The sequence below is a fragment of the Dipodomys ordii genome, unplaced genomic scaffold (assembly GCF_000151885.1).
Source record: "Dipodomys ordii isolate 6190 unplaced genomic scaffold, Dord_2.0 Scaffold13, whole genome shotgun sequence".
Taxonomy (NCBI): domain Eukaryota; kingdom Metazoa; phylum Chordata; class Mammalia; order Rodentia; family Heteromyidae; genus Dipodomys; species Dipodomys ordii.
Genome location: NW_012267229.1, coordinates 8,298,275 through 8,310,539, shown reverse-complemented (window position 1 = coordinate 8,310,539; position 12,265 = coordinate 8,298,275). Strand labels below are relative to the sequence as shown.

General features: G+C 46.5%; 1 protein-coding gene across 1 annotated transcript; it reads left to right on the top strand.

Annotated features, from left to right (window-relative positions):
- Positions 1–720: 720 nt before the first annotated feature.
- On the top strand, positions 721–11,995 carry Bmp2 (bone morphogenetic protein 2). Its single transcript, XM_013010628.1, has 3 exons — positions 721–1,035; positions 2,190–2,548; positions 10,952–11,995. The coding sequence occupies exons 2-3, from the start codon at positions 2,197–2,199 to the stop codon at positions 11,794–11,796; spliced, it is 1,197 nt and encodes a 398-aa protein (XP_012866082.1). The 5' UTR covers positions 721–1,035; positions 2,190–2,196; the 3' UTR covers positions 11,797–11,995.
- The last annotated feature ends 270 nt before the right edge of the window (positions 11,996–12,265 follow it).

Here is a 12,265-nt window from a genome sequence, read left to right as displayed (position 1 = left end):
CCCCGCGCGGGGGGTTGGTGCATCCGGCTGTGCGCGTCCGGGCTGCTGTGGCCTCGGCTGCCGGGGCCGCGCCGGAGCCGCGAAGCGGGAGCCTGAGAGCTCGGAAGGCGGGGAGGAAGGGAGAGAGAGGCTCGGAGCTGAGTTCGCGCACTGGGATGCGGATCCCCTCGTCCGGCCGGGGTGCGGGCACCCGGGACGTGCCCGCCGGAGTGTGATCGATCGGGACACCCCCCCTCCCCACACCCCACCCCTAGCCGGTCACAGAGACGCTTGGCCCGAGGGCTGGGAGATTTGAGGCCACCCTCCTTCCTGAGCGGCCCCCGGGACTCGGCTGAACTCACTGGAGAATGCGCCCCAGGACGGCGGGGCTGCGCGGCCGCACGCTGTTCACTGGAGAGCGCTAATGGGGGTGCGCCCGAGGAAAGCCGAGTGATGCGGAGGGGGGCCGAGGCGCCCAGCCCGCCGCCGTGCCCTTCCCCGGACCCGGCGTCCCCCAGGATGGCTGCCCCGAGCCATGGGCCGCGGCGAAGTTAGCGCTGAGCCACCGAGCCTCGTCCCCCCGAGTCCCGGAGTCGACCCCGCGCGGGGGCACGCACCCCGCGGCCGCCGGTGCCTAAGCACGAAGACAGCACCGGCCTCTCCTCCCCTCTCCCTGCCCGTCGCGTCCCAGCGCCGCACTCCTCCCCCTGCGCGCGGCTGTGTGTCAGCACTTGGCTGGAAACTCCTTGAACTTGCAGGGAGAGCAGCCGGTGCTCCCCACTTTGCGCCGGTGCCTTCGCCCCGGCGGAGCCAGCCTCGCCACCTCCGAGCTCCGCGGCTCCCGCACCCGTTGCCGGACCCCATCCGGGACGCCGAGGCCAGCTGGGGGACAGGGAGTTCTCGGCCCTCCCGGGAGCTGCCGAAGGAGAAGGCGAAGAGAAGGAAGGGACGCCCCGTCCCTGCGCCAGGTCCTGCGGATAGAGCCTTTTCCATGTGGAGGCTCTTTCAATGGACGTGTCCCCGAGTGCTTCTTAGACGGACTGCCGTCTCCTAAAGGTAGAGGACGCGGGACCGCGAATCTGGGATTGAGGTGGGGGGCTGGGAAGGGGGTGGAGGACTCCCCGTAGCCCGGCACAGCGGGGCCCCGAGCGCCCGGACTGACGAGACGTAAACAGACACTCCCCCACTTTTCGGGTCCACGTGCAGCCGAGCTCCTGGGGGACGGGGGGGGGCTGGACCCCCCTCCCCCCCGACCCTATCATCCCCGGAGATGGTCCACCTTGTCCTCCCCGTTGTCCCTCCCCACCCTGATTTTCAGTATATTAATTGGGGCTGTCAACACTTACATGATATAAAAAGAAAGCAGTCCCTGGGAGACGGTGGCCCTTGGGTTTCTCCCTAATATTAATTGCCCACCTGCTGGACCCTAGCGGTTCCCTGGAGGGGGAAACAGACGCTGGGGTTCTCCGTCCTTGTTTCCAGAATGGTCGGCGTACCCCGGTGCTGTGTTTTTTTACAGCTGACACGCGCGCGTTCTCACACCCCAGCTTTTCACGTAGTCATGAGACGCGGGTGGAGACGCCGATGCGGGGACGGAGTGGCCTTTCGGTCACCCCGGAGCTGACAGGCGCGGGCCATAGGTTGCGAGTGACTTTCAGGAGTCGTGGCTTTGAGTGTATGGTGACTACAAGTGTGTGCGCGCGTGTGCGTGCGCGCGCGGAGCCTCTAGGAAGCCGCACGCGCTGTTTGTGCGTGTTTCTGACCCAGAGAGCGCTGCGCGGTGCGTTGAGCTCTGCATGGAATGGGGGGCGGGGGTATCAGACCCAGCGATGGGACCCCAGATTCCCAGCATTGCCAATCAGGACCGGTACAACGGGGGGTGGGGGTCGTGGGGGGGGAGGCGAGACAGACAGATGACATTCTCTGAATCACGTTGGGGGTGAAACCAAAACCCCAAATCAGAAGTTCGACAGGTTGAGAACAGGATGGGGGGGGAGCAGGGGGAAGCGCCGAGAAACTTGGGAGGCCTCCACCTACCTCCTCCCCGCAATTCGGGGCATTTGGGACGCGCTTAGTCCCACTGGGAGTGCGGCATGCCAGGAGGGCACCCTGGTGGAGGAGGCGAGCAGAGCCCTAGGCCTCGGGGGTGGAGGACGGGCGGGAGGACTGGGCGGGGAACTCGGGTGACTCAACGTCGGCCCTGTCCGCAGGTCGACCATGGTGGCCGGGACCCGCTGTCTTCTAGCGTTGCTGCTTCCCCAGGTTCTCCTGGGCGGCGCGGCCGGCCTCATTCCCGAGCTGGGCCGCAAGAAGTTCGCGGCGTCGGCGGCGTCCTCGGGCCGCCCCTCATCCCGGCCCTCCGACGACGTCCTGAGAGAATTCGAGTTGCGCCTGCTCAGCATGTTCGGCCTGAAACAGAGACCCACCCCCAGCAGAGATGCCGTGGTGCCCCCCTACATGCTGGACTTGTACCGCCGGCACTCGGGCCAGCCCGGCGCGCCCGCCCCGGACCCGCGGCTGGAGAGGGCGGCTAGCCGCGCCAACACCGTGCGCAGCTTCCACCACGAAGGTGAGCCTGCCTGCCTGCCGGCCGTCCGGGCGTAGGGGTGCGGAGGGGAGAGCAGAGCCCCCACCCAACGGTGGCAGCCTGCGGCCACTGAAGGAAAAAGAAAAAAACCAGCAGGGCTAGGGTAGCCTCAGCCTACTCCACTAAACGTTGCTTGCTCCACCATCCTCTCTGAACCCCATTTCAAAGCACTGCTGTGTGAGCAGGGAGCCAGGGATTCCCCGGGATCCGCACCCTTTTCCTGGCTTGCAGCCAGAGAGTAACTCCTCCCCCAGGAACTGGGGAGAATTTTGAGAGATGGGGAAGAGGGCGTGCGGGGGGGGGGTCAAAGAAAGCCACCCCCCCAGTCAGCTAAACGTGCAAGAATTCCTCTGGGGCAGGGTGGGGGGTGGGTGGGAATGGTAGAGCTTTGAGATTTTTGTTTTAAATCTATTTGGAAACCCTTGGCTGTATGAATCTGCATCTTCAGTTTTAAGCCACAGTTTTAGGCTAGACAGGGCCAAGGGCAGAATTTTTTTTAATCCATAAGGCTGAAAAATGAAAGCCCAGGGCCCTTCTTCCCACCCCCCCCCCTCATCTTTCTCACTCACAGTTTGATCTGGGCCTGGTTTAGGAGATCTTTGAATCTCTACCTAATCCCCGTGAGAGACCCATCCCACCATCCCTCTGCTTATTTCCACAATGACTTTCTTGTCTCCTGCTTAAATCTTAAGATAGGTTCCAGGGCTGGAGACCAGGCAAACCTTCAGATACAAGTTTGTGCAGCAGCTGCCTGTTTCCTTCATATGTGATGAAATGTGGGGCTTGCTTTCTTTTCTCTTTTATGATACTGAGTGTGGTTTTCCGAAGGTAGGCTATTTCTGCTTGTTTCATCAGAAAGGCATTTGGTAGATTTGCAGCATCTTAGAACAGCTACTGAGAAAGGACGTACCTAAGTTCTTAAAGCAATTAGTCAAAGCTATGTTCCACATCAATTCTTTCTGCACAGCTTTTAAATACTCCTGTGGCTTAATGCCTTCTAAATAGCGCATGGGTTCCTTTGCATTCTCCAAAGGAGTACAGAAGTTGTACAGCACGGGGCAGTCATCACACAATAGGAGGGAGCTGGTTGTTGGTTCTTAGTTGGGCTTGGGGGGGGGCTATAAATTCCAAGTGGAAATCTGTGCTCTTAACAGATTAGAAGTAGCCCCTGAAGTTTTCTCCCAGTGAGAATGACTTTGACTTGTGAGAACCCAGGTTGCTAAGAAGAGGTCCCAAAGACAGGTCACCAAGCAAATAATACTTTGACCAAGCAACTGCACATTATTTTCAAGCACATTATATAATATATACATTGTATATTATATATAAAATGCTGGTTCTGAGGCTTGAACTAAAGGCCAGGGCACTGTCCCTTAGCTTTTTCCCTTTAAGCTGCTGTTCTACTACTTGCTATAGCTTCACTTCTGGCTTTCTGCTGATTAATTGGAGATAAGAGTCTCACAGACCTTTTTCTGCCTGTTCTGGCTTCAGACCGGGATCCTCAGATCTCCTGGGTAGCTTAGATTACAGGCATAAGCTCAGCCCTTGGTGCCCACTGGGGTATGTTAGTAAGGTGCTCTCTGAGCAGAAATTAAGAGTTTTGAGGGTGGCAGTGAAACTTCATTCTAATCCTTTGGAATTCCTTCACTGAAAGCAGAAACTCCTGTCACGTGTAGTGATGTTTTCATGTGTGTATGTTCTGCTGTCCTAACCCTGAGCTGATTATAGAACTAGCTCATCATTTCCAGGTGATGCTGATTAGAAATAGTTTTCCTGGATCAAAAAAGAGCCAGCCTAGGAAAACAACCAAAGAGTTGTTTTCATTATCTTTTCATGGAAACCATTCTTTATTCATAAAACCAGGATGATACTGTATCTCTGTAATAATGTAAAGAACATTCAAGTTAGTTAATAACGAGACATTCAACCAAGTGAAGATCTAATCAGTAGAGCCTGCATATTTCTCATTCTATCTCTAGAATTGGCTTGATTTTACCTTTAATAGGCTATACATTTTTGACTATTTTTAATCCTAAATATGGTGCTTGAACTTATGCATATAATTTACATCTTTAAAAGTTAGCATTGTTGGGCTGGGAATGTGGCTTGGTGGTAGAATGCTTGCCTAGCATGCATGAAGCCCTGGATTCAATTCCTCAGTACCACATAAACAGAAAAGGCAGAAAGTGGTGCTGTGGCTCATGTGGTAAGAGTGCTAGTCTTGAGCTAAAGAAGCTCAGGGACAGTGCTCAGGCCCTGAGTTCCATCCCCAAGACTGGTAAAAAGAAAAAAAAAGTGAGCAATTTTTGTTAGGTGAAAAAACAGGAGTTATTAACTTGCTTAAAGTTAGCTTAGAAGACTGTATACAATTAGATATTAGAGTACGTGATGTGTTTTTTGCCCTAAATTGCAACAAACTCATCTTTTCTTATGCGTAGTATGTCATCCTTAGGCTGGACATGGCACTTTTTGAAAATTGATATATAACCCAGGATTTTTTATAAGCATTTCTTGTACCTCACATACAGCTAAAACATTTAATAGATGATGTGATTGAGACTACTGGCTTGAGCAGAATTTAGACATTTATTTGTTAAAGAACTCAGAGAGCTCTATTAGAATTACCCATTGAGGTTTTTTTTTTCTTAGTAGATGGTATCAGATGGTTTGTGGCACAAGGCAAGTGTTACCATGAGGGAATTGCAGCTACTGTATGTGTGATGAGTCCTCCAAACTAGTTGAGCAAGACAGAATTATCAGTTGTCATTTCTCCTGGTGAACATTGGCCAAGTCCTTTCTACAGTGGCTTTTATTTGGGAGAGTGCAAGCTTTGCTGAAATTCTTTGTCAAGGTCATTAGAAAGTGTGTCAGCCAAGGAGGGGCGTGTTTTAGAAGGGCTGTCAAGTGTAGGGAAATCACTTTTCCAACTGCAAAGTATGTTTTATGCTTTGCTGCCATTGGAGACACATTGAAATTGGTAGGGTTCATTGGCCTTGAGAAAAGTCTCCCTACTCTTCTGACAGATCAGAAGCTAGAGGAACCACAGGCTTGCTCTCTAGATTTGGAAGGACAGTTTTCAGTTTTCCTTTTTTTTTTTTGCGTGAAATAACTAAATTATTGGCCTCTCTGACTAAAGCTTTCAGACAGACATTAATCCTGTCAACACAAATGCAACTACTATTAACACAGCCATAGATAGAGTAGGACAGTTCAACAAAGAACCACTACCCTGAGGAAGAGAATGTGTGGCCCAAATTTCCAGGGCAGACTTCACACAGAGATAACCTCTCTAAAAATACACCAGTATTTTCTCAGTGAGACCCCTGTTATTGAAGTATGATGGCAAAGATCTTTAATATTAAGTAGAACAGTTACTGTATTTAAAATGCTGGTAGAGATAGAGATTGAAGTTTAGCACTGGTTTTCTGTTTCCCCCATCTTTTAGTGTTTCCCCTATATTTCTTCTTGATTCCTCAGTTTTTTTTTTCTGTCTTTTGTAGACTTGTTCTTGAGGCACTGCACTGAGTAGTGCACAGGTGTTGACCCTAAGGGTGGACAGAGGCCACTTCAAGCGCTCCTTCCCTTTAAGTTGTCATAGCCTTGTATTAAAAACAAAAGAAGACAAAAGAAAAAAATCATTGTTGCCTTGTTTTATATTCTTCTTGGTACATATTAATTTATCTTACAGAAAATCTTGTTATACACAGCCCCTTTCATTTTTGTCATAGACCAGAGATTCCCAAATGTACTAACTTTATCTGAAGCATCCTCAGGCTAGGTGGTTTTATTTATTAATTTATTTTTGTCGGTCATGGGGCTTGAACTCTGGGCCTGAGCGCTGTCCCACAGCTCTTCAGCTCAAGGCGAGCGCTCTACCACTTGAGCTACAGCGCCACTTCCAGTTTTCTGGTGGTTTATTGGAGATAGGAGTCTCACGGTCTTTCCTGCCCGAGCTGGCTTTGAACCACGATCCTCAGATCTCAGCCTCCTGAGTAGCTAGGATTACAGGCGTGAGCCACCAGCGTCCGGCAGGCTAGGTGGTTTTAATAGGGCAAAAAAGGGCCACAAACTAGCAGTGGCTCCAAACATTTATATACCCTATTATGGTCTGTTAACATCAGTTGTGTCTATTGCTTTTGTTATGTCTGCTATTCCCACCATACCTGGATAGTATATTCTTCTTTGGTTAGGGCAATGTGCTTCTAGTGGTTTGAACTGTCATTTGAAGTTGTGACTTGTCTCCAATGGCAGGTAGTACTATCTGGTGACTAAAAACTTTGGCATGCACTAGACTCTATTTCATAGCTATCTGACTTTAGGGAAATTATATAGCCTATCTGAACTCTAGATGTTACTTCACTGTACAGAATGGGTATCATGGTCCCTCTCTGCTCAGGAGATAACTAATCTTAAAGCTCTTAGCACCAGACCTGACCTCTGAAAAAGCATCCAGCCCATAACCTGACATTATATTAATGACATTTTATTTATTTGTCTGTTGGTTGGTTTGTTTTTGTGTGCTGGTCCTGGGACTAGAACTCAGAGCCTTGGCACTGTCCCTCAACTTCTTTTGCTCAAGGCTAGTACTCTGCCACTTCAGCCGAGCCATAGCTCCATTCTTGTCTTTTTTTGGTAGTTGAAGATAGACTTGACTGTCTGGGCTGGCTTAGTACCTCAGATTTCACCCTCCTGTGTCACTAGTGTTACAGGCATGGAGTCACTGGCCCCCGGTTAGCATTGATGATGTTTTTATGTCACATGCTCTTCTCTTTTTTTCTCCAGGGAACAGGAAGCTGGGGTGAACTTAGCCTAACCTTGATTGTTCTGAACTAGATGAAAGTCAAATATCATTTTTCTGTCCAATTTTCTTCCTTTTTCCAGCCATAGCCCCATCCATTTGGTAAAGAGCTTAAAAGCTCACAAAGTCAGGTCTAACTAAAATTGCTCCAAATCCTGAAATCTCTTAGCAAGTTCAGCTGATTCAATATGAGTGTTTCAGAAAGTATATGTTACTACTATGAAGTTCCATAATCCCCAGTTTTGGACAGTTTGTAAGAGGTTTTGTTCCTGAACATAAAATTTTCTATCAAATCAACTTTGAATCTGTCTCCCTTGGAGTAGGAACAGGTGTGGTAGATCCTATAACCCTCCCTGATGATTTACCTTGGTTGGGGGTTTCTGTGAATCCCTCGGACATGTCTGTGACCTGAGCCTGCGTTGTAATGGACATCCTCATATTAAGAGCACAGTAGGGATCTTTTAGTCATTAGGTTGGTGATGGTGAGGTTGGAAAATTGGAAAAAGGTTTTCTTTCAACCCTGTTATTAAGAGTGAATTGTTGTTGTTTGCTAAGGCTGCTATTCTTCCACAAAAGTTTGAGCCACAGCAAATCAATATTTTTTTGTTCTGGTTGAATAATCACTTATCTTTCATATGTATGCATACCAATGACAGTCACTCCCTTCTTATTTGTAGATTGGAATTCAGGCTTTTTGTTGCAGTTATCAGAGGAGACAAGAACTTGGTTGCATTTGGGGCTTTGAAGTCACTGGGATTTGGAGGATACTGCTGATTTTTACTTTGCTAACAAAAGAAAGTGCCCCCCCACTCCTGTATTGAGGCACACCTACAGAACACGGAGCAGGGGTTTTACAGAAGCGGAATATACTCCATGATACTTGCTTGGAGCCACTGCAAAGAGCAGTGGTTCTTTTGGGGGAAGGCTTATTTTATTGATTGTGTCTGATGTGAAACAGCATTACAGTGGAGTTCAGAATGTAGATGAATCCAAGAGGTTTTGACTAGTAGGTTCAATGGGATAGTGGAAGACTCATTTCTTTTTTGGAGCTTGAACTGTGGGCCTGAGCGCCGTCCCTATGTAGCACTCTACCACTCGAGCCACAGCACCACTTCCGGCTTTTTCTGAGTAGTTTATGGGAGATAAGAGTATCACAGACTTTCCTGCCCTGGCTTGCTCTGAACCTCAGACCTCAGTCTCCTGAGTAGCTAGGATTATAGGTGTGAGCTAGCAGCACCTGGCAAGATACTCATTTCTTGGCCTGGTATGGTTCTTGTACATATGTTTATATAACTTACCAAAGGCACTTTTAAAATTCTGTTCCTCTGCCAATCTACACTGAATGTGGGAAACACTCTTCAAAATCCTGACATAAAGCTTTGCAGCATCCTCATGTAGAAGCTGGTTGGAAAGACTGAATTTCCCACCACTCTACAGACCCAACGGATGAGAAGCTGCCTTTAGCAACTGAAGGAGTCCTAGGGATTTTATGCAAAGGCTGAAGTTTGAGAATTGTGCTATTCATGTACTACTACTTCATAGCTTGGGTGAAACTGCCCTGTTGAATGAACCCCAGTGCTTTAGTTAGCTTGCAGTGACGACGGTCACTTGGGGTTTATTTTCCCAGGTAGAGTCTTTTCATGAATGATTTCATGTGATTTTTCATTTGCTAAAGCATCTAGATTCTGTGAACAACTCACAACTCTGTCTTTAGGGAATGCGCAATCATAAAATGATTTGAAAAATAAGTCTCAGGTTTCATAACATGAAATAATGACCAAGTTGATTTTGTTAGCACTTGAGTTGAGATCCTAAAGTAAACAGGCAATTTTTGGCAGTAAAATGATTGGTTGTGATAACACAAGGAGACAAACCTAGATATCTTATTCTTACTACTAATTTAATAGTAATAATGTGGTTTGCTAAGTTATGAACTAACGGCATTCAATGTGTATCATAATTTACTGTTTGCTTGGGAAACTAGTTGTCATAATGACAGTTTAGGAATCTTTTATCAGGCAAAACTTTAATGCTTGACCCCATTTTAAGAGCTCCGTTAAAAATTATGTAAAAAGACTATTCTCTGATAAGATGGGGAATCTCGTACCTGTATTTCATGATTATGGGGTATTGAATTCAGGGCCTCACACTTGCTTAGCCTGTTTCCTTGGCTGGTTCTCTGCTTGAGCCATGCCTCTAGCCCTGTCTTTTGCTGATTATTTTGGAGACAGCATCTCCGTAGACTTTCTGCCCAGGCTGGCTTTGAATCTTGATCCTTCACATTTCAGCTTCCTTCAGTAGCTAGGATTATGCACATGAGCCACCAGCATACAGCTTACTGGTTGTGCTTTGGTTAATTTTTATAAATGGTTTTGTGCCTATCCTGCAGTGCATTTATTGCATACTCCTATACACTTTTAACATCATGTTGAAAACTGCACAAAAGAAATGACCCAGAGAAGACAAAAATGATTCTTAATTCCAAAAGCATTCAAAATGCAATTTTGACTCGAGGTCATAAAGAGGTGAGAGAGCCCAGTCAGGAACCTATTTCTCTCATGAACTTGTTTGGCCTCAATTCTTACCATGTTCTGGTAACCATCCATATGTTTTCCAAAGTAGTAGATCCCTGTACATGCCTTTGTCTATGGACTTTGAGTAAAATGGTAGGGTGTGCTTAGCAAAATGTCATCATTGATGTTGAGTTTCAAAGTCTTTAATTAGGAAGTTGAAATCTGTATATCAAGATTTGTAAATCACCTAAATTGCAGAGTAATGTTTTAGAATACTGCTTTAAGAGATTGACATTAAAGCCTCTTTTTTCCTTAAAGAAATGCAATAATTTCCTCAGCTCCTCATTCATTAGACCTTTACTAACTATAGTGCTGACTTTTTTTTCTGCCTGAAGTCTTTGAATTCCAAAGAAATACTTCACTCTGTCCCTCATTATTTTACCCACCTGGAAGCTGTGTTCTTATTTAAAGACATGACAATCATGTAATTTTGTTTTGCTTCATTCTATACTGTTCCACATGACCATATGAAAAAGAGGGGGAAATTATGTATGTGTTGTGTGTGCCAGTCCTTGGAATTGAACTCAGGGCCTTGGCACTGTCCCGGAGCTTTTTTGCTTAAAGCTAGCACTTTACCACTTGAGCCACAGCTCCATTTCCAGGTTTGTAGTAGTTAATTGGAGATAAGAGTCTCATAGACTTCCCTGCCTGGGTTGGTTTTGAACCATGATCCTCAGATCTCAACCCCATTTGTAGCTAGGATTACAGATGTGAGCCACTGGCTCCTGAGTCTCCTTTTTACTTTTAATGATATTTGCATTTGTTCATATGTCCAACTCAGAATTAAAGATAAGAGTCAGTTTATCTGCCTAGGCTGGCTTTGAACCATGATGCTCAGATTTGTCTCCCAATTAGCTAGGGTTACAGGTGTGAGCCACCAGTGCTGTGTCAGCCCTAAAATTACTATTTTTTGGTTGATGTGGCTTAAAAATGATTATAACTTGTGAGATGATCCGTAACCTCTCTTACTGAATGACTTTTTTTTTCTCCCCTTATTTTCATTTATCAAATTAGAATATCTGGAAGAACTGCCAGAAATAAGTGGGAAAACTACCCGGCGATTCTTCTTTAATTTAAGTTCAATCCCCACCGAGGAGTTTATCATGTCTGCTGAACTTCAGGTTTTTCGGGAACAGATGCAGGAAGCTTTGGAAAGTGACAGCAGCTTCCATCACCGAATTAATATTTATGAAATTATAAAACCTGCAACTGCCAACTCAAAATTCCCCATGACCAGACTTTTGGACACCAGGTTGGTGAGTCAGAACACCAGCCAGTGGGAAAGGTTTGACGTCACCCCAGCTGTGATGCGGTGGACAGCACAGGGCCATGCCAACCATGGCTTCGTGGTAGAAGTGACCCACTTTGAGGAGAAGCAAGGTGTCTCCAAAAGACATGTAAGGATTAGCAGGTCTTTGCACCAAGATGAGCACAGCTGGCCCCAGATGAGGCCGTTGCTGGTAACTTTTGGCAGTGATGGGAAAGGACACCCTCTCCACCGAAGAGAAAAACGTCAGGCCAAACACAAACAGCGTAAGCGCCTCAAATCCAGCTGCAAGAGGCACCCTTTGTACGTGGACTTCAGTGATGTGGGATGGAATGACTGGATTGTGGCTCCACCAGGGTATCATGCCTTTTACTGTCACGGGGAATGTCCTTTTCCCCTGGCCGATCACCTGAACTCCACTAATCACGCCATTGTCCAGACGTTGGTCAACTCAGTGAACTCTAAGATTCCCAAGGCTTGCTGTGTCCCCACAGAGCTCAGCGCCATCTCCATGCTATACCTGGATGAAAACGAGAAAGTCGTGTTGAAGAATTATCAGGACATGGTTGTAGAGGGTTGTGGATGCCGTTAGCACAACAAAATTAATTAATTAAATACATATATATATATATTTTAGGAAAAAAAAACAAAAGAATTAAAAAAAATCTCAAACCCACAATTCCCCTTTCCCCTACCCCCCAAAAAACAAAACCAGCTGACACTTTAATATTTCCCAATGAAGACTTTATTTATGGAATGCAATGGAGAAAAATAAAACATTATTTTGAAAATATATTTATATCTACAAAAAAGAAGTTGGGAAAACAAATATTTTTAATCAGAGAATTATTCCTTAAAAGATTTTTAAAGTGTATTTAGTTGTACATTTTATATGGGTTTTTTAACCCCCAGCACATGAAGTATATTGGTCAGATTTATTTTGTATTTATTTTTACTATTATAACCACTTTTTAGGACAAAGAAATAGCTAATTTGTATTTATATGTAATCAGAAAAAGTATCGGGTTTGTACATAATTTTCCAAAAAAAATGTAGTTTTT

Bases quoted from the DNA above. Each gene is read 5' to 3' on its own strand.
- Bmp2 (XM_013010628.1), top strand. From the start codon at position 2,197: ATGGTGGCCGGGACCCGCTGTCTTCTAGCGTTGCTGCTTCCCCAGGTT. The intron at 2,549-10,951 runs GTGAGCCTGCCT...TTATCAAATTAG, and splicing joins GCGCAGCTTCCACCACGAAG to AATATCTGGAAGAACTGCCA.